Raw genomic sequence first — 26,322 nt, forward strand, 5'->3', positions numbered from 1 at the left:
CGGGCATAAATCACCCGGGCAGCGACCACGACAGGGACCACCTCCCTCCCCAAGTCAGTCCCCTAGCCTGTAGCGACTAGCGAGTAGCAACCATGTCACCCGCCGCCGCCACAGCCTTCTCCGCGGCCTCCGTCGCCACCCCCCGCGGCCGCGTGAGCATTCCGCTACGCGGGGTCCCCGCTGCCCCACGCCGCGTCGTCGCCTCGATGGCCGTGTCCGCCCCCAGGTCCGGCATCGCCACCTCGTTCCTCGAGCGCCGCGAGTCCGAGCGCGCTCTCCACTACCAGGTGTCCGCCCCCAGGTCCGGCGCCGCCGCCGCCGCCTCGTTTGTCGAGCGCCGTGAGTCCGAGCGCGCTCTCCACTTCGTCAAGTACCAGGGCCTCGGCAACGACTTCATCTTGGTGCGATTCTTCGGTTTTGTTTGCTCTGCTGTTGACGATGCTTCGGTTTTGTTTGCTGATTCCTGTTTCGATTCGTAGGTGGACAACAGGGACTCGTGGGTGCCCAAGGTGACGCCGGAGGAGGCCGTGAAGCTGTGCGACCGAAACTTCGGCATTGGCGCCGACGGCGTCATCTTCGTCATGCCGGGGGTCAATGGTGCGGATTACAACATAAAGATCTTCAACTCTGACGGCAGCGAGCCGGAGGTGCGTGACGGTCGTAAATGTTTTAACTGATGCTCTTGTAACTCGTGATATTTTCTTCTCCGCCACCAAATTGTGCTAAGCTAAGCATAGTTGCGATGGCAGATGGTTACCACTTTCAAGTCTCTGCTGCCAAGTCAGTGCAGGGTTTTTTCATGTGAGCTTTTAATGCAAAAGGAGGAAAAGTGTAGATGTGTAGTTGTGAGGTTCTTCAAATTCTGGTATATGCAAACTTCAGCCTTCAAATCAACTTGCTAGCTTGAGCTCTTATAATTTGCCTAGCTACCAGTAGTGTAGATTGGGAAATCTACCAATCTAAGCATCATCAGAGTATTTTAGGTCACTTGGTGTATCTTTATTATATTCACTATTTCACAGGCATAACGGATGTACAGTCTGTATATCATACATGTCTCACTCTCTAACATGGACTGGGGCTATGTTTTATTAAATTCTGATCTGTATTGTGTCTTGAATGGCTGTTGAACAATTGAAGTGCTTATTATATGATCAGATATGTTCTGGCTGTTAAACAATTGAAGTGTCATCATGTTTACAATCCTAAACAAATGCTTATTATATTATCAGATATGTTCTGGTTGTTAAACAATAGAAGTGTCGTCATGTTTCAAATCCTAAACAAATGAACCATATAGATATGTTCCTTTTTTTTGGGCACTGCTAACTATCAAGTAGAGTTAAGAAAAAGTAGATATAAATGCCCCATTTTCCTTTTCTTTATCTCCAGGTTATGGACAATCAGAAAATGTTCAATACAGTTTGTCAATCTGAATTGTTCTCATACACTAAATGCTGATCCATTATTTCTTTTTTGGTTTTCAGATGTGTGGTAATGGAGTCCGTTGCTTTGCTCGGTTTATAGCCGAGATTGAAAATCTGCAGGGGACAAATAGGTAATGCATTGCAGCATCTCTGTAAAACAATTAAATGAAATATACAGAAATTACACTCGAGATCTCATGTTATTCTTCGCCTGATATGGTTTTGAGGGGAATCTGAGTCTAATAATTCTTTTTGGGCTTCTTTCCGTTTTCATCTTCATAAGAGTGGTTGAGCTTTTACGTGGGCTTGCCAAGCCTATCACATCGCTTCTCCTTTACCCAGGCTTGGGAGTATGGGAGTTGGGACCAGCTATGTTGAACAACTTAGGCAGAGTAGTAATTGCTGTTGAATCTGAGTCTAATATTAATACAGTTAATTATTGAGACACAATAATGCTAGAACTATGATATGTGGATGCATCATTCTTTGTTATGGACCCTGAAATTAGTTCTTTGAACATTTCAGCTTCACTATTCATACTGGTGCTGGAAAGATCATTCCTGAAATGCAAAGTGATGGGCAGGTAAATGTTTTACTTGTAGGCATTTTGGAATCTAATTATGATTGTCCCTCTTTAATTCTAGAAGACTATAATCATGCCTTGCTAGCTATGTTGCTTGGTCATGAGCAACTGTAAGAGCAACTCCAAGAGTTTCTTTATATTCTTTCTTGTTGTTAGGAATAGAGATTTTGGTGAAAAAATGTCCTCCAACCGCTTCTTTAATTAGATCTCCAAATACCGCCATCCTCTCTTCCTGATTCCTCGCTAGCCAAAAATGGAGAGCTCTCTAGAGTGCACACAAGATATGCAGAAACTGTTGGAGAATGGAAAGGTATAGAGAGCGATTTTTATTCAAATGGTTCTCCAGATTTAGAGAGTGAGTTTAAGAAAGACTCTTGGAGATGCTCTAATGCCTTTTCTTTGATTGCTAGTTGTCTGGTAACGTTTGTTCCCCGTGTGTGCAACTGATTTTTGTCTTGCACTCTTCTGCAGTTTGTTATCAATGTAATATTGTGTACCACGTGATATTATGTACCACTATAGCTGAAGAACTATGTTACAAATAAGGGGGACTGAGTTGCATAATAGTACTGAGCCCCTCCAACGTGCGTGTGCGTGTGTGCCTCTTCTAAAACCTCCAGTGTGTGTGCGTGTGCGACTGAGGGATGTGTTGATGATACACACATGTGTGACAAAGCCTGCCAACACTCTACAATCTTTCAGTTATACCACATATAGAATTTTATACACATCTTGTTTTCAGGTAAAGGTTGATATGGACGAGCACATCCCTTCTGGACCAGACATCCCCACAAAACTGCTAGCTACCAAGAACAAAGCTGTTGTCCAAGCCAAATTGGTAGTTGAGGGCTTACCATGGCATGTCACATGTGTTAGCATGGGTGTCACATTTGGTGCAAAGGAGGTGAAGGTAGTCAGCTTGCAAATACGTATTCTGTTCATGTCAACTTGCTTCTTTTCATAGCATCACATTTTATGGATCCATCTATGGGGATATAAAGTCTTAGTTGAAACAATTGAATCTTGAGTTGTTGGTTCGACATTCTTTGTTACATTTTGTACATCAAAATTTCGGGTTTGAAACTTGCTAATTGTTCAAACCAGTGACTTCTGTGATCCATTTTGTTCATGATGACCACAACCTGTTTTTTTGCTTGTGAAAAATGCATGGCAGGATTATATTGCAGTACTTTAGGAGATATACACAGTTTTTGTAAAGTTGCTTCAGTAATCAGTATGGTTTTGCTATTGTCTACTTGTTGAGGTTCATTTGTGTGTGCGTGTGAGCCCCTTCTTCAACCTCCAGTGCGTGTGCGTGTGCGACTAAGGGATGTGGTGATACACACCTGTGTGACAAAGCCAGACAACACTCTCCAATCTTTAAGTTATACCTCATATAGAATTTTATACACATATCTTGTTTTCAGGTAAAGGTTGATATGGGCGAGCCCATCCTTTCTGGACCAGGCATCCCCACAAAACTGCTAGCTACCAAAAACAAAGCTGCTGTCCAAGCCGAATTGGCAGTTGAGGGCTTAACATGGCATGTCACATGTGTTAGCATGGGCAACCCTCACTGTGTCACATTTGGTGCCAAGGAGTTAAAGGTAATCAGCTTGCAAATTCATATTCTATTCATATCAACTTGCTTCTTTTCAAAGCTTCACATTTTATGGATCCATCTATGGGGATATAAAGTCTTAGTTGAAACAATTGAATATTGAGTTGTTGGTTCAACATTCTTTGTTACATTTTGTACATCAAAATTTTGGATTTGAAACTTGCCAGTTGTTCAAACAAGTGACCTCTGTGGTCCATTTTGTTCATGATCACCACAACCTGTTGTTTTTTCTTGTGAAAAATGCATGGCAGGATTATATTGCAGTACTTTAGGAGATATACAGAGTTTTTGTAAAGTTGCTTCAGTAATCAGTATGGTTTTGCTATTTTCTATTTGTTGAGATCCATTTGTTCAGATAATAACAGAGCAAGTAGGAACCATGAAGCCCTGCCTGTTGTTGTGGACGCTGTTGTTGGCAAAGCGTCAGTTGTTAATTAGGACACAAGTGAATATAGTTCTATGCTAGTTGAAGTATGTGCATGATGAATTGTACTTTTATCAGTATAACCAAGGGTGTCCACGTAACTATATATTGCAACCGTAGATTGTAGTATTGACTGTACTCCTGCGGGTGTTGCAGGTTGACGATTTAAAATTTAGCAAAATTGGGCCTAAATTTGAGCGTCATGAAATGTTTCCTGCTCGCACGAACACAGGTAACTCTTAATTTCCTTGTCAAAAAAGGCAACTCTTAATTTCTTTTGCTTCTATAGATACATCCTTGTATTTGTATTTTATTTTAAGTGACTTTCTTTTTGCAGAGTCCGTACAGGATTCGTCTTGCTCACACCTCAACATGAGAGTCTGTGGGCATGGTGCCGGTATGATTAATCTTACCTTAACCTCCTTTAACTGTAGCATATGTCATTGCTTGAATGTTAGAATGCCTTCTCTTTTGTTGCCTTCTGCATCTATATTTTCTAATTTTACTTATATTTTTGGTCTAGTTACCAATATGTCATCAGTAACGCACTGTATTGTAACTCCATAATGCAAACAGCTATAATATATGTTTGACTTTAAGTGACACCTCTTTTTATATTTATGCATTTGTCATTTGGAGTGGATATGCAAAATGAGGCCTTGTTTAGTTTCTATCCAAAACCCAAAATTTTCAAGATTCCCTATCACATCGAATCTTTGGACACATGCATGGAGCATTAAATATAGACGAAAACAAAAACTAATTACACAGTTTGCCTGTAATTTGCGAGACGAATCTTTTGAGCCTAGTTAGTCTATAATTGGACAATATTTGTTACATACAAACGAAAGTACTACAGTGTCCATTTCCCAAAAAAATCTTGGAACTAAACAACACCTGAACTGTATGGTTTGACTGTACGAGCAACTCTTGACTGTGGTGCTGGTGCTTGTGCAGTGATTATTGCAGCTGTGGTCATTATGGTGACCTTGGCCTGTAGGGTGATGTCTGGGCTCAAGAAGAAGGCTAGTGGAAGAAAGAAGGCAATGCTTTCTTTCTTTTTCTTTTTTGATCTGTAAATTAAGTTGTTAATGAATCTGCTTCATGTATGATGCACATATCATACACACGGTTGTCTGCATAGCTAAGAAGTGCAGATGTGCAGGCACATGGCAACGCCATTGATAGTGTATACGGTGCCCTACAGTAGGGGATGGTCATTTACACAGTGCCGATGGGGTGGTAATTTACATAGTGCAGATGCGATGACTGATGTATATTTACAGGAGCATACACTACATATCTGTTGATGTTGTTATATGATATAGAAATAATAAAGCGGTCGTCTTGGACTCCGTACTGGTCGTTGTTTTTCATGGCCGGTGGTAAAAGACGATTTATTGTGAGAAAAAGACAATGTTGAATGGCTGACAGATTCGACTAATAAGTTCAAACGAACGAGACGCCGCTGATAAAGTAAACCATTTAAGGTCTACGTGATTAGTACACAAGATGTTTTTGGCATATGTTCGTCATTGTTTTGTTACCTCACGGTGCAGATGGTTCCCAGTCTGATGGTGTTTATTTAGTGGAAAAATGTTAGCTATTCGCTTTAGCTTAAAAGTTGAGGTCAGTCATTGATCAACAATGTTTTTCTCTTATAAAAAATCAGCAAATAGTACTTTCTGTTATGGCTTAGAGCATCTCTAAGAGACTCTTCATATTCTTTTTAAATGCTAGGAATAGAGATTTTAGTGAAAAATTATTTTCCAACAAGCTTATCTAAATGATCATTCAAATATAGCTATCTTCTATTTGGATTTTTCGTTAGGTAAATATAGAAGACAAAAATAGATCTCTAAAGTGCGTATGATATGAATAACCGTTGGAGAATGAAAAGATATAAAAAGTAATTTTTATGTAAATAGCTCTCTAAATAATGATTAGAAAGTGAAATTTAGAAAAGCTCCCAACGAAAAGGCTATATATATACGTAGTTTAAACATATGTACTAAATCAGAAGTGATGTTTGTACCTGAGCTGTCGGAATCTCCAGCTACGTAATCTGTTTTTAAGTTAGCTGGGTATTTGACCTGTGGAAAGACAAGCTATTGAACTGTGTTAGTGCGTAGGTGCTCATATTTTTCTAAATTTATTTTTAAAATTTAACGGTGTTATGTTTTTAGTGGTAGGCGATGTCTCCGAGCTACCAGTAAGATGTCGGTGGTGACTTCATGAATCTTATGATTTGTTGACAGTCCTTCAGGGTCTATTTAGATCTTTTTTTTTAAATTTAGACACTGTAGCACTTTCGTTTGTATTTGACAATTGTCTAACTATGGTCTAATGAGCTCAAAAAATTGTCTCATAAATTGCAGGTAAATTGTGTAATTAGTTTTTTATCTATATTTAGTGTTCCATGTGTCACAAGATTCGATGCGATGATGAATCTTGTAACTTTTGGAATTTTGAAGGCATGGCTCCGTTTGCTTGTCTTATAAACCGTACTTTTTTTGCCAGCCAGTAGTGTTTTTCCCTCATCATAAATCAGCGAACAGTACTTTTAGCTATGACTTTTCAGATAAACAAACAGAATTTGCGTACATGTGTTCATAGGAATGAGTGTGCGTGAACTATAAGGCCTTGTTTGGATGTAGTCGTATTCACATCAATCCACATGTGTTGAGGTGGATTGGAGTAGAACTTGAACTAAATTCCACCCCAATCCACACTAACACACATGGATTAAAGTGAATACGACAACATCCAAATAAGGCCTAAGTGTTTGCATTGTACTATGTAGTACTCCTTCCATCCCAAATTGTAAGTCATTTCAAGAATTTTGGAGAGTCAAATTTTTCTAAGTTTGACCGAATTTATATGATAAAAATAATTATTATTATGATACCAACTAAGTATTATTAAATTCTTTCTTAGGCCTTGTTTAGTTCACCCTGAAAACCAAAAAGTTTTCAAGATTTTCCGTCACATCGAATCTTGTGGCATATGCATGAAATATTAAATATAGATAAAAACAAAAACTAATTACACAGTTTAGCTGTAAATCACGAGACGAATCTTTTGATCCTAGTTAGTCCATGATTAGATAATATTTGTCACAAACAAACGAAAGTGCTACAGTACCAAAATCTTTTCACTTTTCGGAACTAAACAAGGCCTTAATTATATTTTCATAGTATACTCACTTTACGTTACAATTCTTAGTATTTTTCTCTATAATTTTGGTCAAATATAAAAATGATTTGACTCTTTAAGATTCTTGGAATGACTTACAATTTGGGATAGAGGGAGTAATTTTTAAAAAATATTGTCTATACCTGTGTGGTGTCAGGACCCAGCGCCATTACGTGCGTAGTATTGCTTGCAAACTTGGGTCTTGTTCAGTTGAGGAAAAATTTTGGTTTTGGCTACTGTAACAGTTTCGTTTGTTTGTGACAAATATTGTCCAATTATGAACTAACTAGACTCAAAAGATTCATCTCGCGAATTACAGATAAACTGTTTAATTGGTATTTGTTTTCGTCTACATTTAATATTCTATGCATGTGCCACAAGATTCGATATGACGGGGAATCTTGAAAATTTTTGGAAAGTAAACAAGGCCTTATCCGGTGCGCAGTAGCAAGATCAGATCTTCCTACCGGTGTTGGAATCAAAATTGTCAGAAACAGTTGTGATATACTCCCTTCGGTCTGGAATACATGTATTGCGGCTATTTTAACACAAAATAAGAGAGAGCGCAATAGACACATTTATCCCTCACTTAACTTCTCAATTTAATTAAATCTAATCTTACTCCGCATAAATAAAGGGTGTAATCTAAGTTTCTTTAAAAAAAATATGGTAAACACTTAATTACTTTTATCTCTCGTATTTTTATTTAAATAAATATTTTTCTTCTTGATCTCCGAATACACTATATTTAGGAACACCTCTTAAATGCCAAAACGCACTCTATTTCAGTACCGATGGAGTAGTGTTTAATGAGGTTTGTAGATGCGAATGGTCTTACCTTGACGTTTGGTTGTGGTCTCTGGATGGTCCAACCTGTGTACGAAACCAAGCATATCTTGTTATTTGGTACCAAGGTGACCAAATGTTGCGCATATCACCGTTATGGGTTGTTCTTTTGACACCTATGTGTGCAACACCGGTACTTGCAATTCTGTTCTATAGCGGGACACGCAGTATGTAAACCTTGCATGCATAAATATTATTTGGTGGACGATACAGATTCCAGAGGAGACGATGTCCTATTAGGCTGCAACATAAGTGTGGTGGAAATTGAAAGATTTAAACGGTCAGGCGCTGGCTAATCAAACCCTCACCCTATAGATGTCCAAGGGTCCGACCCGACGGCACGACCTGATGGGGGTCGGGCCATGTTGAGTCGGGCACCATGCGCTAACCTATGGTTGAGGCACAACATGGACAATCTAGTATGTCGAGTCGGCTCGAGGTCCATAAAAGGTCCTTGTTTGTTTTAGTAATTGGGTGACAATTTAGGTGGATTAATAGTGTTTATGTGAGATACATAGGAGATTAGTCCACATGTGATTGTATGATGATGGAGGAGCTCATTGCATATGAGACATGACATGGAGTCATACGACCAAGGTGGAGAAGATTAAGATGAGGCTTGGCTTGATGGACCGGTTGCAAGAGTGAAGGGCAAGTTGAAGTCTTTGAAGCGAGGGACCGCGTGTGAAGGTGAAGCTTGAGCAAGACTTGGTACCGATGGACCAAGACAACAGTGAAGAGCAAGTGAGGTCAAGATCGATGAACCAACACGGTTACATGATGATATAAAGTGGATCATATCATTTGGTGATTGGTTGGTGCATGTGTTGCATCAACATCAGAGAAGATGGAATAGAATGCGCAAGGCAAAGGTATAACCTAGAGTATTTCTATTTCATCGGTCATAGGTGTGTAGAGAAGTTTATGGCCAAATTTAGGATAGATGGCCGTACTATCAAAGAGGAGCAAACTTGTTTGCATATCGGTCATCTAGTGCCACTTGAGCGATTTAACTTTGCATACGTGTTATGATCGAGTGGCGCGGCAAGTTGAGAGGCTAACTCCTTCGAAGAAAAAATTTGTGAAAATACTAACACACTTGCACATGTTGATACACACATGGTGGTGTTGGCACACTTTTGGAAGGAGGTGGAGTTTGAAGGGTAGAGAGGGGTTTGGGTATACATGGCCATGCAGCCCGAGGCACGACGGCCCGGCCCACGGCACGGTATTTTGGCCCGGTCCGAGCACGGCCCGGCCCGGTGGTGCAGGCCGTGCCTGGGCCGACCTCTGAGCCCACGGGCTGGCCCGGCTCGGCCCGAATTTTAGGGGTTGGTCTGGCAACGACCCAGTGCCACCTCCGCAGGCATTGCGCAAACAACTCATTTTTACGTTACATGTCATTTGATGTCATTTCTATGATCTAAGACTGAGATTGTGAATCTGAGAAGTTGATAGTTATAAAAAATTGATTGTGGCATTATGCTGGTGAAGTGATCATTGTCATTGTGTGATTATTTTGATTTTCTTTACAAAATCGGGCTGTGGGCCGGCCCGGCCCGTCGGGCTATGCGGGCCGGCACGGCACGAAGTCAGCCCGTGGGCCCGGGCTTGGGCCGAAGGCCAGGCACGCGGGCCGCTGAGGCACGGCACGGCAGGCACGCGGGCCAAGTCGGCACGGCACGCTACGGCCCGTGCCCGGGCCGGGCCGGCCCGGCCCGGCACGATGGCCATCTATAGGTTTGGGTTCCTCAAGCTCGGCGGGATTCGGTGCTTTTGAGAAAATAAAATGCATATTTTCTATTGCACCAATAAGAAGTTTAGAGAAGTCGCGAGAGTGTTTTCACAGGAAAAACACTCACCGGGTGCTAGCCTCGGAGGCATCGGACAATGAGCCTGCGCGTCCGGTGTATTTTCAGTTTCTGGCGCAAGTGAGCAGTGCGTTTCGGACGTACGCACTGGACGCGGGCCAGACACTATTCGCGCGTCCGGTGGTGCCTGACATTAGCAGTAAGTTAGCGAGTGTTTTCTGACAGAGAGCATCGGACGCTGAAAGCCCAAGTTTGGTTTTGGTAATTAATGACACCAAGTTGCTAATGCCTTGTGTTTAAGTGATTTAAGTTAGGCATAGCAACACATGTGATAAAGGTGCATGGTGGCATGGAAAGGTGGCCATATGATTACAAAGAAATGAAGCATGATGCGGAGATCATGATGATAGACGAGGAGCAAAGTTATCAAGGCAAAGGTATAAACATAGGGTTTTACTTTTGTCGGTCTAAGATGAGTAGAGAAGTGATTGACCGGGTTTAGGATAGATAGCTGACTATCAAGAGGGGAAATCACGGTCATCTCTCGAATCAAGTGCTACTAGGTCTACATCTTGAGCATATGCATTAGGATCTAGTAAAGTGCTAACTTAACTCCTTTGGGAAAATGTTTGTGAAAAGCTAACACACATGCACTTTGGTGGTAGACACTTGCTGGTGTTAGCACATTTACAAAGGAGGTGGAGTTCCTAGGGTTGAGAGGGGTGTGGGTTCCTCTCTCCCTCCCACCGAGCTTGCGAGGCGGGATTCGGCGCTTTTGAGAAAATTAAGTGCATATTTTCTATTGCGCCGGCGGGAAATTTGGAGAAGTTGCGGGAGTGTTTTCTCAGTGAGAAACACTCACCGGACGCTGAGTGCAGAGGCACCGGACGCTGGCCTCAGCGTCCGGTGTGCTTGACCCTGCTAGGGTTGAGCACCGGACACACTCTGAGAGCGTCCGGTGTGAGGGGTTTTTGCAACCCTCTCTGCGCACGAGTCCGGTGAGCACCGGACCGTCCGGTGCCCAGCGTCCGGTGAGGTCGCGAGTTTGACACCCTCTCTGCGCACGAGTCCGGTGAGCACCGGACCGTCCGGTGTGGACTTGCAGAGCGTCCGGTGTGTTGCAGGTAGCCGTTAGAAACTGACGCGCGAGATTCAAGTTCGACACGTGGCCAACTCCAGTGCACCGGACGCAGGGAGTCGAGCGTCCGGTGCTCACTTAGTAGCGTCCGGTGCCCCCGTTTTCAGCCCAGTGAAAGTGGCCAACGGCTAGTTTCTTTGAGGGGCTTATAAATAGTTGGTGGCCAGCTTTGGGGGGTTCTCTCTTGCACATTTGAATACTTGAGGCATACATTGAGCTAGAGAACACTCCCTCCACTCATCTCCTTGCTTGATTGCTCATCCTAGTGAGATTGAGTGAGATTCAAGTGCATTGCTTTGAGAGTTGCATTTAGTGGCACTTGATTCTTGAGTTTGCTGCGGATTTCTTGTTACTCTTGGGTGTTTCCCGATGCCCTAGACGGCTTGGAGCAGCGGTGGTGTTGAGCTCGTGATTGGAGATTGTTTCGAGCCTCACCAAGTGATTTGTGAGGGGTTCTTAAGCCTTCCCCGCGGGAGATCGCAATTGGCTACTCTAGTGGATTGCTCGTGGCTTGGAGGATCCGCATCTTGTGAGTGGATGTGCGGCACCCGCTGAGGGTTTGGCTTTGGATTGCCAATTAGCTCGTGATCCATCAAGTGGGTGTATCGCCACAACGAGGAGTAGCTTGCCGGGAAGCAAGTGAACCTCGGTAAAAAATCTTGTGTCATCTCTTACCGAGGATTCTCTTGTGATTGTGAGTGATTGATTGGATATATTTCTACTCTACAACGTCGGTATAACAATCACTCCCCTCTCCTTTACCTTTGTATATACCTTGCTAGTTGTGTAGCTTGTTTAGCTTAGCTTTCTTGTTTAGGAGTGTAGCAAGCTTCTAGTTGTGCTTTCTTGTTGTAACTAGTGTTTAGCTTTCTTGCTAGACTTGTGTAGGTGGCTTGCATAGCTTAGTTGTGCTAGTGCTAGAATAGCTTCGCCTTTTGTTTTACTAATCAACTTGTCTAGTTGAAGTTTGTAGAATTTTTAAATAGGCTATTCACCCCCCCCTCTAGCCATTTGGACCTTACAGACGCCCATGAGAGCGTCCGGTGGTTGCGTCCGGTGACCCTACGTGAAAAACACCCTCTCTGCGTACAGGTCCGGTGTGCACCGGATGCGTCCGGTGTGGATCAGCAGAGCATCCGGTGCTACTGCTTTAGGTGTGAGCGCGTGTTAGCCGTTGGTGGCAACGGTCGAGTTCAAACGGCTAGTGACACGTGGCTGTCGTCTGAGCACTGGACGCTGGGTTTGAACGTCTGGTGGCTCTCGGCAGCGCATCCGGTGCCCATGTGTTTTGCCCAGTGAAGAGGCAACAACTATTTCAGTCCTTGGGGCTATAAATAGCAGTGGTGGCCGACTTTGGCTGATGCTGAACACCCTTGGGACTTAGTGTCTATGTTTGGGGAATGCTAGTGAAGCATCTAACTCACATATGCTTCATAGTGATCATCCGATTGCGTGAGTGAGCGATTCTTGTGCGTTGCATTGAGAGATTGCATCGAGTGGCACTAGGTGTTCGTGTTGCAAGCCGGCGATGCTTGTTACTCTTAGAGGTTGCCACCTCTTAGACAGCTTGGTGGCTTGTGACTCCGTCGAAGCACGCAAGGAGATTATGCGGTGCTCCGTAGAAGATATTGTGGGGGGTACAGTGCTCACCCTGCGGGGATCGCGAAGAGCAACTCTATTGGATTGTGCGTGTCATTGAGCTACCTCACTTGTGGGTATGTTCTTGCGGTGTCCTAGTGAGGACGAGGTTCGTGTAACACCTCTTAGCCACCGAACCACCAAGTGTTGGTCGACACAACTGGAACGTAGCTTGACGGCAACCAAGTGAACCTGGAGAGAAAATCTTCGTGTCAACATTGTTCTTCCCGTTGGTTTGCAAGTCCCTAACACAAGTTTGTTCTTACATTCATATACTTATGCTTGTGTAGTTGCTCTTGTAATTAGTTAGCTTGTGTAGCTTGCTAGTTATCTTCTTGCTTACGTAGCTAGAAGTAGTTCCTCTTGCTTGACTAATTTGGTTTGTGGAACCTTGTTAGTCACATTGCTTAGTTTGTGTAGCTAAGTAATTTGCGCTTTCTAATTTGGCATTGGTTGCCTTGTTATTGAGCTTTGCTAGTGAGCTTAGGAGATTTGTGATTTTGCTTACTAGTTGTATAGGAGCTTCCCGGTTTACAAAGTACTAGCGGCATAGGTTTGTGTGACCTTGTTTTTAGAATTGGTTAGGTGAGCTCTTGTTAAGAAAGCACCTTGTTTCTTGTTTAGGATCTTTTACAAGGTGCTAGAGAACTTAGATAGAGGGATGTAGTCTTGGCTAGACCGATAGTTTTAATTCCACATTTGTTTCAATTAGCCGACACGTTTGAGTTTTAGAAAGGACTATTCATCCCCCTCTAGTCCGCCATCTCGATCCTTCAGCCCACAAGGAAGTGTGAGCAGACAGAGGGGAATGGGATGAACCGTGAACAACTAGAGAGGGGGAAAAGGTAGGAAGCGCGAGTAGCCAGACATGGCAATGGCCATCGTCCGTCGACAATCTTGCCCTTTGCACCAGATCTGATGTTGGGGCGGAGCTCGAGGCTGGCGTTCACTCCTGTGGCGGCCTATTGTTAGTTCCACAACGGCGTCACTTGAGGAGAGGGAGGGGCAAGGGCCGTCGGTGTTGCGAGGAAGAGGAGAGGTTGTGCGAGGAGCCAAGGACACCGAGAAAAGGTAAAAGGCACCCTAGTTCTACACTCGCACTTGCCTTGCCCGACACTTGAGGGAAAGGAAGGGGTATTCGTGGTGCTAGAGGGGAGAGGAGGCTACGTGGGGGAGGAGAAGGAAAAGGGAGTTAGGGTTTTTAGCAGGCCAGCTAGACGAGTCATGTTCTGTGGATCGAGTCATGTTGTGCCAGCCCATATGTGTGAGTAGCAGTCTAGACACGGTCTACTCTACTGAGTTGAAGCAGTCCGAGCCTACTGATGATTGGACCGTGTCATGCCGGACCGGACCAAAATAGCATGATCGTGCTTCCGGGTTCCGACTGCATATATCTCACCCGATAAAAAAAAAAAAACTCGGCACGCATCATCATCAGTCGTCCTTCCATCCGCGGCGCCCACCCTGCCCGCTTCTTTCAAACTCAACGTCGATGACAGCGGGCCATAGTCTCCGCGGACCCATCTCCATTGACCGAACGGCTCCGCGTAAATTACCCGGACAGCGACCGCGACCGGGGACCTCCTCCCTCCATCGAACCCCAAGCGCGGCGCTCCCGTTGTCCCGCACCCGCTCTAGGCCATGTCGCCCGCCGCCGCCACCACCACAGCCTTCGCCGCGGTCTCCGTCGCCATCCCCAACCCTACTGCTCCATCCCGCGGCCGCGTGCGCCTTCCGCTACGCGGGGTCCCCGCCGCCGCACGCCGCGCCGTCGCCTCGATGGCCGTGTCCGCCCCCAGGTCCGGCGCCGCCGCCTCGTTCCTCGAGCGCCGCGAGTCCGAGCGCGCTCTCCACTTCGTCAAGTACCAGGGCCTCGGCAACGACTTCATCATGGTGCGCCCTGTTTCCGTTTCCCAACTCTCTTCAGCTATTCCCCCGCACCGTGCTCTGCTACTGACGATACTTCGGTTTTTGTTTGCTGACTCCTGTTTCGATTCCTAGGTGGACAACAGGGATTCGTCGGTGCCGAAGGTGACGCCGGAGGAGGCCGCGAAGCTGTGCGACCGAAACTTTGGCATTGGCGCTGACGGCGTCATCTTCGTCATGCCGGGGGTGAATGGTGCCGACTACACCATGAGGATCTTCAACTCTGATGGCAGCGAGCCAGAGGTGCGTGTATCTCCACCATTTCGTCACAATACTGAATTCTGTAGCACGGTCGTAAATGTTTATTTGAGGTTGTCATAATTCTTATTGGTAGCCATTCTTCTCTGCCACCAAATTGTGCTAAGCTAAGCATAGTTGCGATGGCAGAGGGTTACCACTTTCCAGTCTCTGCTGCCAAGTCGGTGCAGGTTTTATCATGTGAGCTTTTAATGCAAAAGGATGAAAGATGTAGATGTGTAGTTGTGAGGTTCTTCAAATTCTGGTATATGCAAACTTCAGCCTTCAAATCAACGTGCTAGCTTGAGCTCTTATAATTTGCCTAGCTACCGGTTAGTGTAGATTGGGACATCACCAATCTAAGCATCATCAGAGTATTTTAGGTCACTTGGTGTATCTTTATTATATTCACTATTTCACAGGCATACTAGATGTACAGTCTATATACGGTAACATGGACTGGGGCTATGTTTTTGTTAAATTCTGATCTGTAACTTTTGTGTCTTGAATGGCTGTTAAACAATTGAAGTGTCATCATGTTTCCAATCCTAAACAAATGCTTGTTATATGATCAGATATGCTCTGGCCGTTAAACAATTCAAGTGCCATAATGTTTCCAATCCTAAACAAATGGACAATATAGATATGTTCCTTTTTTTTGGGCACTGCTAACTATAAAGTAGAGAAAAAGTAGACATATTTGTCCCACTATGTTTTTTCCTTTTCTTTATCTCCTGGTTATGGACAATCAAAAAATGACCAATGCAGTTTGTTAATCTGAATTGTTCTCATACACTAAATGCTGATCCATTTTTTCTTTTTTGGTTCTCAGATGTGTGGTAATGGAGTCCGTTGCTTTGCTCGGTTTATAGCTGAGATTGAAAATCTGCAGGGGACAAATAGGTATTGCATTGCAGCATCACTGTAAAACAATTAAATGAAATACACAAAAGTTGCCTCGAGGTCTCATGTTATTCTTTGCCTGATATGGTTTTGAGGGAATTTGGAGTCTAATATTTCTTTTTGGGCTTCTTTTAGTTTTCATCTTCATAAGAGCGGTTGAATTTTTACGTGGACTTGCCAAGCCTACCACATCACCTCTCTTTTACCCAGGCTTGGGAGTTGGGACCAGCTGTGTTAAACAACTTAGGCAGAGTAGTAAAGTAACTGTTGTTGAATCTGAGTCTAATATTAATATAGTTAATTATTGAAACACAATAATGCTAGAACTATGATAATATGTGCATGCATCATTTTTTGTTATGGACCCTGAAATTAGTTCTTTAAACATTTCAGCTTCACTATTCATACTGGTGCTGGAAAGATCATTCCTGAAATACAAAGTGATGGGCAGGTAAATGTTTTCCTTGTAGGAATTTTGAAATCTAATTATGATAGCCCCTCTTTAATTCTAGAAGACTATAATCATGCCTTGCTAGCTATGTTGCTTGGTCATGAGCAAAGGTAAGAGCAACTCCAAGAGTTTCCTTATATTATTTTGTATTGTTAGGAATAGAGATTTTGGTGAAAAGTGCCCTCCAACAGGTTCTTTAATTAGATCTCCAAATATTGCCGTCCTCTATTCTTGATGTCTCAGAAACTGTTGGAGAGTGGAAAGGTATAGAGAGCGATTTATTCAAATGGCTCTCTAGATGAGGATTGAGAGTGACTGAGTGAGTTTAAGAAAGACTCTAGGACATGTTCTGTTCTTTGATTGCTAGTTGTCTGGTAAGGTTTGTTCCCTCATGTGCAACTGATTTTTGTCTTTCACTCTTCTGCAGTTTGTTATTAACATGATATTATGTACACTATAGTTGAAGAACTATGTTACAAATAAGGGGGGCTGAATTGGATAAATTATTGAGGCCCAGTAGAGACTGTATATAGAGTACATGGTCCCTCCATGCGTGTGTGTTCTGATCTCTTCTTCAACCTCCAGTGTGTATCAAAGTTACGCTAGGCGCCGGGCGGAATCTAGGCGGAGACCCCTTGCCTAGCGCCTAGGCGGGATTAATCGCGCCTAGGCGTTCCTAGGCGTTTTCCTAGGCGTTTTGGCAATATAGCCAATATATATGTACATATCCTATATATTATGTATATATCTATTTATTGAGAGGCATAAGTGCATAACATTCACTAATTGAGGCATCCATGCATCCAGGCATAGCATTCAGTCATAGCATTCAAGCATAGCATTCAGTCAGGCATCCATGCATCCATCAATCCATGTATTCACTCATTCATACTCAGGCATAAAAGAACAAAAGGGACAGAATAGGAGAGAGGACCGTGGAGCAGGGGAGAGGAGCTGGGGAGGGGGAGGGGAGTGGAGCAGGGGAGACCAGGAGAGGAGCTGGGGAGGGGGAGGGGAGTGGAGCAGGGGAGACCGGGAGAGGAGCTGGGGAGGGGAGTAGCCGCAGGGGGAGGGGAGAGGAGCAGGGGAGGGCTGGAGGGAGGGGTATCACCTTGGGGACGAGCAGCTTCCAGGCCGGCGGGGAGGAGCTCGCCCGGCGGGGAGGAAGGCGTCCGGCGGGGAGGAGGGCGTACGGGCGGGAGGAGCTCGACCTGCGGGAACAAGAGAAGCAAATGGCAGCCGCGGGTGCTGCCTCGGCCTTATCCGCGCGATTTCGCGCGCCAATTCGCGCCGTGCGGCCGCCTGGGCGCGCCATCACGTGGGAAAGCTCCGCGCCCTCGACCACGGCCGCCAATTTTTCCGCGGCCCACGCGTGTCCGCCTACGCGCCGCCTCGCTTGCTTCTGCGCCGATTCGGCGCCGCCTAACGCCGCCTACGCGCCACCTAGCTCCGCCCAGCGCCGAGACGCGCGACTACCCCCCTCCCCCTAGGCGCGGCGAGGGCCTTCGCCCAGCGCCTACTCGCGACTAGGCGGCCGCCCAGCAGCGCCCAGCGTAACTTGGGTGTGTATGCGTGCGCGAGTGAGGGTATGGTGATACACACCTGTGTGACAAAGCCGGCCAACACTCTCCAATCCTTAAGTAACACCTAATAGAATTTTATACACATATCTTGTTTTCAGGTAAAGGTTGATATGGGTGAGCCCATCCTTTCCGGACCAGACATCCCCACAAAACTGCTACCTACCAAGAACAAAGCTGTTGTCCAAGCTGAATTGGCAGTTGAGGGCTTAACATGGCATGCCACATGTGTTAGCATGGGCAACCCTCACTGTGTCACATTTGGTGCCAAGGAGTTAAAGGTAATCAACTTGCAAATTCATATTCTATTCATATCAACTTGCTTCTTTTCAAAGCTTCACATTTTATGGATCCATATATGGGGATATAAAGTGTTGTTGAAACAATTGAATCTTGAATTGTTGGTTCAACATTCTTTGTTACATTTTGTACATCAAAATTTCAGATTTGAAACTTGCTAATTGTTCGAACCAGTGAGCTCTGTGAACCATTTTGTTCATGATCCCACAACCTGTTATTTTTGCTTGTGAAAAATGTGTGGGAGGATTATATATTACAATACTTTAGGAGATAAACAAAGTTTTTGTAATGATCCTTCATTAATCAGTATGGTTTTGCTATTATCTATTAGTTGAGGTCCATTTGTTCAGATAATAACAGAGCAAGTAGCAACCATGAACCCCTGCCTGTTGTTGTTCTGGATGCTGTTGTTGGCAAAGTGTGAGTTGTTAATTAGGACACAAGTGAATAGAGTTCTATGCTAGTTGAAGTGTTGAACTATGTGCATGATGAATTGTACTTTTATCAACCAAGGGTGTCCATGTAACCATATATTGTAACCAAAAGATTCTAGTCTTGACTGTACTCCTGCAGGTGTTGCAGGTTGACGATTTAAAACTTAGCGAAATTGGGCCTAAATTTGAGCATCATGAAATGTTTCCTGCTCGCACAAACACAGGTAATTCTTTATATGTGCCAAAAAAAATGTAACTCTAAATTTCTTTTGCTTCTATAGATACATCCATGTGTTTGTATTTTAATTAAGTGACTTTCTTTTTGCAGAATTCGTACAGGTTTTGTCTCGCTCACACCTCAAAATGCGAGTCTGGGAGCGTGGTGCTGGTAAGCACCTTAACCTCCTTTAACTGTAGCATATGTCATTGCTTGAATGTTAGAATGTCTTCTCTTTTGTTGCCTCCTGCACCTATATTTTCGAACTTCACTCATATTTTTGGTCTAGGTATCAATATGTCATCAGTACCACATCGTAATTTGAGCTCTGTAATGCAAGCGGCTATAATATATGTTTGGCTTTAACTGACGCCTCTTTTTATATTTATGCATTTGTCATTTGGAATGGATATGCAAAATGAAGTTTATGGTTTGATTGACTGTAGGAGCAACTCTTGCCTGTGGTACCGGTGCTTGTGCAGTGGTTGTTGCAGCTGTTCTTGAGGGTCGAGCTGAGCGGGTTTGTCTTTCTTTCCTTTTTGCGTGTTGCTGTTTTGGCATTTCACTCATATTCACTATAGTTTATAGTTTATGTTATATTTTAATATTTTATATTTTTATCATGAAACAGAAATGTGTAGTTGATTTGCCTGGCGGGCCATTGGAAATTGAGTGGAGGGAGGATGACAATCATGTTTACATGACCGGTCCTGCAGAGGCCGTCTTTTATGGATCTGTTGTTCCCTAGGTCAGTTTTATGAGGTCTAAGATCCTACCTGCATCCCAACAATTTTAGTCCACATTAGACACTGATATGGTCATATGGATGAATACTGCATGGCCATTATAAGCAGATATACTTCTATCTGTGAAGAAACATTGAGATCTAGTGCTGAAGTATGTATATTAATAGCAGACACAAAGGCATGGTAACATGTTGGTATTGAAATCTAGTTGTACTGGTCTGGTATCGAAGTTTGCGTTGCCAATATACCGATTTATAGTAATCTAAGAAACTCACCTGTACTCTTTTCTAATTGCATTTTTGAGGGGAAATACAGGAGCCCCCTACTGTTCATTTTTTTTAAAAAAAGAATGAAGATAGAAGGAGTTACAGAAAGGAAGACAAAACCTTTATAGATGAAAAGTATAATAGACTGCATGCAACAGGCAGCCAAGAGTGAGAAAAAGAGCACAAGAGCTAGTTAATCAAGCTTAGCCATAAATAAACTGAAGATTTGAAAGTTTGGTTGACCCTGTGAAGCTGTAGGTTAACTTCATCCACAAAAGCTTTTCTCCATGATTTGTTCTGAAAAATGAAGCCATTTCTTTGCTTCCAAATGTGCCAAGCTGCAGTAGTGAAGACTTGCATGAACAAAGGAAGTTAAAAGTCTGTTCGTGCCTTTGTCATCATAGAGAAGAACTTGGAGTGATCCCAAGATATACCAAGTGAAGTCCAGCATCTGACAGTAAAAGGGCATCTGAAAAAGAGATGAAAAGCAGTTTCTTCTTCAATGGAATTGCATAGGACACAATTGTAGTTGTTTCCATCTACATTGTAGTTTTCCCTTCTAATTGCATTTTGGTAGGGGATGGGATACGATAGTATAAAAACGTAGAACTGGGAATTTAAGAACTGCTATTATTAATAGCAAACTTCTCAAATCTTGACATTTTTTTCCTTTTCTTGAACACACCGTGAAAAGCACATTGCTATATTAAAAAGAAGAAAGGAGTCCAGACTCCAGATGACTCGTACAACCCCTATAGGGGAAAGAAGTTATAAAAAGGATTCACCAACAAACCCTAACCACAACCAGCGACCGTGAGCAAAACAATTATGCCATATGCTTCGGAGCCCTTTGGCTCGTCCCTTGTCGTGGTCATTCTCACATAGGCTACGGTGCTGCTGTGTATGGGCGGTGCAGGGGTTCAGGGGTTTTCGTGACCTGCGTGAGAAGGTCTTCTTAATGCAATGCTCGGGGGCTGTCTTACAATCCGCAGGCCGAGTTTTTTATAATATACCACAAGATGGCAGCAATATTAGGAGAAAACCCCTAAAACTACAGCCATTCCTATGTTTCCAAATATCAACAATTAGGGTTTTGGAGATGAGCTTTATGTTGGCAGATGCTTCTGCTGACATTAATTTAAGCCACAAATGTGAGATTACAGGCAATAAGACCAGTTGAAGCTATTGATGGAATGCACATAAATGTGTGTCTATTGTGCAAACAAATAGTACTAGTATTCGGTTGCGAAGAATGTTTTCTCTGTTTGCTTGTTTATAATAGTTTTAACATAGGCTTCACAGTTGATGTGGTAACTTAGTATGATGATTTTCATACAAGTGTGTTGAAATTCTGGTGCGAATAGTGTGGAAAAAAAGTTAGTATGATGATTTCGTACTTCTATGTGTTCATGCATTATTATCAACTAATCTTTTTTGTTATGTTCCTTATCGAAGGGGTACCTTAGTATTGCAGTTGTTCATAGTTGGACAACTGAGTTGTAATGTCATCTGCAAGTTATTACATTGTATGTGGATTATGAAATGATGTTTTGTGACTTAACGTTTAGCACTATACTAAGATTTTGCTCAACCAATTACCCAATCCTTTGTTAAACATGAGACACTGTACTATTTTACTGCTAACTTATATGCTTACCAAACATTATTAGGTACTGGGGACCAAGGTAGAAGGGTTGGCTGCCACTCAGAGCTTGTGAGATTGGTTACAATATCCATGAAACAGAATGTTCTGGTACCAGTACACTTGTTCAGATATTCTTAATTATGGTTGCTTGATTTGGGTAGCAGTAGAGGCTTGCTTTTAAAGCATTCTAGTGTTGTTCACCTTTTGTACTCCTTTAGTCTGTCAGGTTTGAACACTACATTGGTACCATTTCTTTCCCACCATTTTCTGTTTCTTTTCTTTGTAAGTGAATGCTAATGCAGTTTCAGTATCGTTTTCTATAGATTTATGCACTGCAGAATGATTGTTCTTACTAATTTGCTGGAATGAATGCTGCCTATTTCCTGAAAATCGCTATCATCTAAAGTGCTTTTGACAACAGACAACATGGGTTGTTAGTTATGGCTCACTATTAATTTTCACCGGCAACAATTAAGACAGTGTCACATGCTGTGCTTATGTAATCTCTGTGTTTTGCTCTTACCAACTCCAGGAAACTTCTTAGATTTCAACTCGAAGGCTTTTATATATCTGTTTTAGCTCCTGTGTTTGTCCTGACTCCTGAAGTTACCTTGGATTCTCTGCCCTTCACTCCTAGAGCTAAGCCCCCCTCCTATTCGAAGCTGGGTGACTTCAAACTGATTTAGTTTTTTGCTGACATGTTACTGGTACTCCTTGATTGGCAAGCAAGTTAATAATGAAATATCATGTTGATATGAGATAGTGATCAGGGTCACCCATAACCATCTTGTTTGTTTTTTCCATACCTTTGTTCTCCCTCTGTTTTTAAATATACGACATTTATAGGACAAACTAATTAATTCATTTTTTTTAACTAATTAACTTGTCCTAAACGTTATATATTTAAAAGTGGAGTTAATAGTTGATATTTGCAAATTTTAAGAGGAATATAACTGTTTTATCCTTGGTACATGTTAGAAACTAGTTGACGTGGAGTTGGGAGCTGTAATTTGATTTTGTAATATTCAATTTGAGTGGTTAAGAGCAAGTGGACAGTACACTCCATATGCAAAATGCCAAAAAAGCATTTTGCAAGAACGATGAAGTATTTCTTTTTTTTTTCCAAAGAAAAAAAAAGGAAAAAGATGACACTGTACAAGCTTGATAGTGTTGTTATCCTAGAGCAAAATAAAAGGTTATATTTCTCACATCTCATGTACCTTTTATTTGAAAACAAGGATAGGAATTGGAACCTGTTCTGCCCCTTGCAGCTGGGAACACCTTTCCTTCGATAAGTGGATCTGCGATAAACGTGTGCCATGCATTTTGTCTTTGTCTCCTGTACACCGCTGACATCAGCGATGCGTCATCTTGGTAGTGTGAGCTTGATTTTTCTAGTAACATCTCAATGGACATTACTAGAGTCTATGGATGAAGCACGTTATGGAGGGGAAATAGAAAGTGAAGAAGAAAGGGAAAAGGAAAAACCCACGATTTTTCCTATCCCCATCAATGTTACCTCAGTTGTTCACTATTCACCTGGGGGCACCCTATGAAAGTATGGTTGGGTCCAGGTGGTTAAGCACTAGCCATTTATTCAATTAAAAGATGGCGTATGGTTAATTTGTTGCATATCAGTTTCACTAAAGTAGAAGAAAGGCTACAAAATTCCCAATGCATGCCACTTATCATCACCAGTTAATTCCCTTATTGCACTAACATTACTTTTTCCTTGCGTGCTTGACCTGCGAGGCTAACTAGTAATGTGCAAAACTAGCTTTCTTATTGAATTCTAGTGCGAATTCTTTTTTAATAAAGTAACATGAAAAAAGAAAGAAAGGCAGCCCACTCACCTTTTTCTCTTAACTTGTCGTCTCGATGCAAGTTATAGACCCTGATAAATTGATAATTGTTTCATAGTATGATTTTATGAAAGGGCATATAAGCCAGTGATCAATGTTCACATGGTGCTTTCCACGAAAGAAACAGGCGGACTTTCCTTTCCGCTGCTGTTTCCGGTGTGTTTCAAAATTTTCTTATGGACTAGATTTGGTGTGCCTATATCAAAATAATTGTGCCTCCTATTTTGAATGTAAGGTTTGATGTGCACTTCTCTAAGTAACCCTTCAACACTTTGATGGACAGTTTGTAGGTTTGGTGGTTACACAAAAACTATGACGCTTTGTACGTATTTATACTTTTATAGTGCCAAACACACTAATTACCTCATTATTATTACTAATACACTGTACTACTGTTACTTGTCATTTTCATTGAAAACCTTGGAAATGCAGGAATGTATTTTCCCCAGCTTTCATACACCATATATGCTTATTCATTGATTTCATCGAAATCAAGGCTTGAGTTGAATCATTAAGGGCTCCTTTGGATCAATCATTCCTCATGGGGATTGTTCAATTCCCTCTCAATCCACTCCAAATGGTTGAATCCAAACTAGTCCTAACTGTTTTTACCTGATTCCAGAGAGAATATTTTAATAACTTGCACTTGTATTTAGAAGTGTAGTGCTTGTATAGTCATTTGACACTTACTTTGACCAAATTGTACCATGATTCCCATCTACTTGAATCCTCTCCTAGAGGTTGTATTTTGGTTATTTTGACTTCCATTGTTAATGGAAAATCTCTACTTTCTCTGTTACTATGTACTCTGAAATCAATTCATTTGGGGGAACAAAATGAAAAGATGATTATAAGCATAGATGATTGGGATTTTACAGAAACTCAACTCAACTTAGGTTTTAGGCTGATAAAAAAAGTTGGAGCCAGTCCTTTACCAACAGCTTTTTTTATCAGACTATGGTACCTTTTCACCTTGAGACTTGGTGGCTCCTGAGAGCTGTCTTCTCTTTCCTAATACCATGACTTGCAAGTTGTCAAGTTGGTACAATGGAATAATACATTCTTTTATAAAGGTAGGCAACTCTATCAGATCACTCATTTGGTATGTCAATTGGCTTCTTTTGGGTTAGTAGTTTTTGCTTAAGGCCATCAACCAGCCTATCCACTTGTACAAAACAACCTTCACTGGTTTTTATGGACAGGTTAAAAGTGAACTATATTTTCAACTGGGTGAGCTTAGTGTTCACCTTAACAATGGTTTCTCTGGACTGAAACTGTAAAAATCATTCCAAGTTAGACATTCTATACCAATATAACATTTATTCTTGGCTTCATGTCAAACAGAAAAGTCTCACAGGATAGCTAATTATACTGTGAGTAAACAGTACATAGTACCTTTGCCCTTGTATTCCATAGCATCAAGGACAAATTAAGATGATCTTGTCTTGCACACTAGATAGATACTAAAGAAATCATGCATAGAGCCATAGACCTGCAATTCTAAGCAGAGATAAATATTCAGATCCATGCTAAAGCTTGTTTCTACAAAAGCACTTCACTTCTGCTAGGTAGGTGTATAACTTAGTGATCTGATCCAATATATGGCATCAGAAGCAGGGGCCAGCTCCTTCACTATAACTGAACTGTGGTGCCATCTTGATCTCATCATCAATCTTCCAGCAGGCCTCTGGGTAGTATTCCCAGACAGTAGGTGGTGGCAGAGGTGTGGCAAGGCTGCTGCACACATTCTCGTTCCCTCCAACAAAGCCCACCTCGGAGGGCACCTCTGGCGCCTCAATTTCCATCCATATCTGGTCCATGGGGTAGCCATCCATGTCCGGAGGGGTGCCCTTGAGGATGCTTGTGATGCAGCCACTGCCACCATGAAGCTCCTGTCCCTCAACTCCAATGGTTGATGGAGTATCTGGGTAGCCTGACTGGTAAGTCAGCGAAGATGAGGACGATGATGGAGACATGTTCCTCTTCCTCTCCTGTGCTTTCTTCCTCATGTGTGTCCTCCAGTAGTTCTTGATCTCATTGTCAGTGCGCCCTGGCAAGCGGCGCGCTATCCTGGACCACCTGTTTAGGGGAAAATTATCCAACATGTCAATCAAATATTAGAGAAAACTCTCCTCTTGTTCTTTTGATTATATCTTTTGGTGATCAGACCTGTTTCCCCACCGAGCGTGCAGCTCAAGGATGAGGCGCTCTTCATGGGGAGACATGCGCCCACGCTTGAGGCCAGGGTGAAGGTAGTTGACCCAGCGAAGCCGGCAGCTCTTGCCTGTTCGGTTGAGTCCTGCTTGAAAAGATACAGAAGGGGAGAGGGGAAGCAAGAATAGAGTCGGTTAGAGAAGTTGATACTTGCTTTTGCGACTTAGCGCCATGACTTCAATTTAGCTACCTAATTTGTGGATCCCCACCCCTCAAACCTGATACTTTGGCAATGAAATCCCAACGACGTTCACCGAAGAGACGGACAGTGCATACCAGTTGCAGGTCCTCCTGCTCTGTCCATGGCCCCTTGCGAGTCTCCTCTCTCACTGTCACCATATCAACCCTGTGATATGATGAAAACTGCCTAACGCTGCTCACTCCTACCTTGTATCGGCTGGGAGCCGGTCTTCTTGCTCTTCTTTCTCTGTGTGCTTGTTGGCTCCAGTTTCAGGATTATCTTGATGAAATCCAGTCTGTTTGGATGGAAGAGGAGAGGAAGAAGAAGAAGCTAGTACAGAGAAGAGTACGCCACTTTGTCTTAGTTGCCTACTGGTTTGGTGGCTTTTGCCTCTCATTTATAGGTAAGAGAGGGGGAGGTCTTGGTGGCCAGGTGATGTGGTGGGTGTGATTTGGAGCTCCCTAAAGATCCTATATTTCCACCATTTGGGTTGCCCTCAGATTCTAACTGATAAAGTAGCTTTTTAATTGGCTCATGCTGCGCATATTGTATTGCAAAATTCATAGGTGTGCATGTTAGGACATCAGCTTTATTGACGTCTGGAATTTGCAGAGGTATATTCTTGCTTTTTTGTTAATAAGCTACAGTACATCAGTACATCTACATCATAAAAGTTA

At 42.9% G+C, this 26,322-nt stretch overlaps 3 protein-coding genes across 9 annotated transcripts; 2 read left to right on the forward strand and 1 right to left on the reverse strand.

Annotated features, from left to right (window-relative positions):
* Positions 40-5,414, forward strand: LOC8068862 (diaminopimelate epimerase, chloroplastic). Of its 2 annotated transcripts, XM_021445723.1 has the most exons (9): positions 40-401; positions 480-647; positions 1,488-1,558; positions 1,953-2,010; positions 2,753-2,920; positions 3,438-3,617; positions 4,212-4,287; positions 4,393-4,452; positions 5,013-5,414. In XM_021445723.1, the coding sequence occupies exons 1-9, from the start codon at positions 93-95 to the stop codon at positions 5,132-5,134; spliced, it is 1,212 nt and encodes a 403-aa protein (XP_021301398.1). In that variant the 5' UTR covers positions 40-92; the 3' UTR covers positions 5,135-5,414. The 2 variants fall into 2 exon arrangements, with proteins under 2 accessions (XP_021301398.1, XP_021301399.1); XM_021445724.1 differs by lacking the exon at positions 2,753-2,920.
* On the forward strand, positions 14,196-21,778 carry LOC110429778 (diaminopimelate epimerase, chloroplastic-like). Of its 3 annotated transcripts, none has more exons than XM_021446328.1 (10): positions 14,196-14,576; positions 14,685-14,852; positions 15,679-15,749; positions 16,143-16,200; positions 17,882-18,061; positions 18,654-18,738; positions 18,843-18,902; positions 19,178-19,251; positions 19,363-19,479; positions 21,414-21,778. In XM_021446328.1, exons 1-9 carry the CDS (start codon positions 14,325-14,327, stop codon positions 19,477-19,479), a joined length of 1,065 nt encoding a protein of 354 aa, XP_021302003.1. In that variant the 5' UTR covers positions 14,196-14,324; the 3' UTR covers positions 21,414-21,778. The 3 variants fall into 3 exon arrangements, with proteins under 3 accessions (XP_021302003.1, XP_021302005.1, XP_021302004.1); XM_021446330.1 differs by having other exon boundaries at positions 18,663-18,738; XM_021446329.1 differs by lacking the exon at positions 21,414-21,778 and having other exon boundaries at positions 19,363-19,738.
* Positions 24,551-26,037, reverse strand: LOC110437477 (myb-related protein MYBAS2-like). 4 transcript variants are annotated; one of them, XM_021465922.1, is made up of 3 exons: positions 25,674-26,037; positions 25,420-25,549; positions 24,551-25,329 (listed from the first exon to the last, which is right to left on the reverse strand). In XM_021465922.1, the coding sequence occupies exons 1-3, from the start codon at positions 25,801-25,803 to the stop codon at positions 24,858-24,860; spliced, it is 732 nt and encodes a 243-aa protein (XP_021321597.1). In that variant the 5' UTR covers positions 25,804-26,037; the 3' UTR covers positions 24,551-24,857. The 4 variants fall into 4 exon arrangements, with proteins under 4 accessions (XP_021321597.1, XP_021321599.1, XP_021321598.1 ...); XM_021465924.1 differs by having other exon boundaries at positions 25,741-26,035; XM_021465923.1 differs by having other exon boundaries at positions 25,683-26,035.

The sequence above is a fragment of the Sorghum bicolor genome, chromosome 8, assembly GCF_000003195.3.
Source record: "Sorghum bicolor cultivar BTx623 chromosome 8, Sorghum_bicolor_NCBIv3, whole genome shotgun sequence".
In the NCBI taxonomy this organism is placed as follows: domain Eukaryota; kingdom Viridiplantae; phylum Streptophyta; class Magnoliopsida; order Poales; family Poaceae; genus Sorghum; species Sorghum bicolor.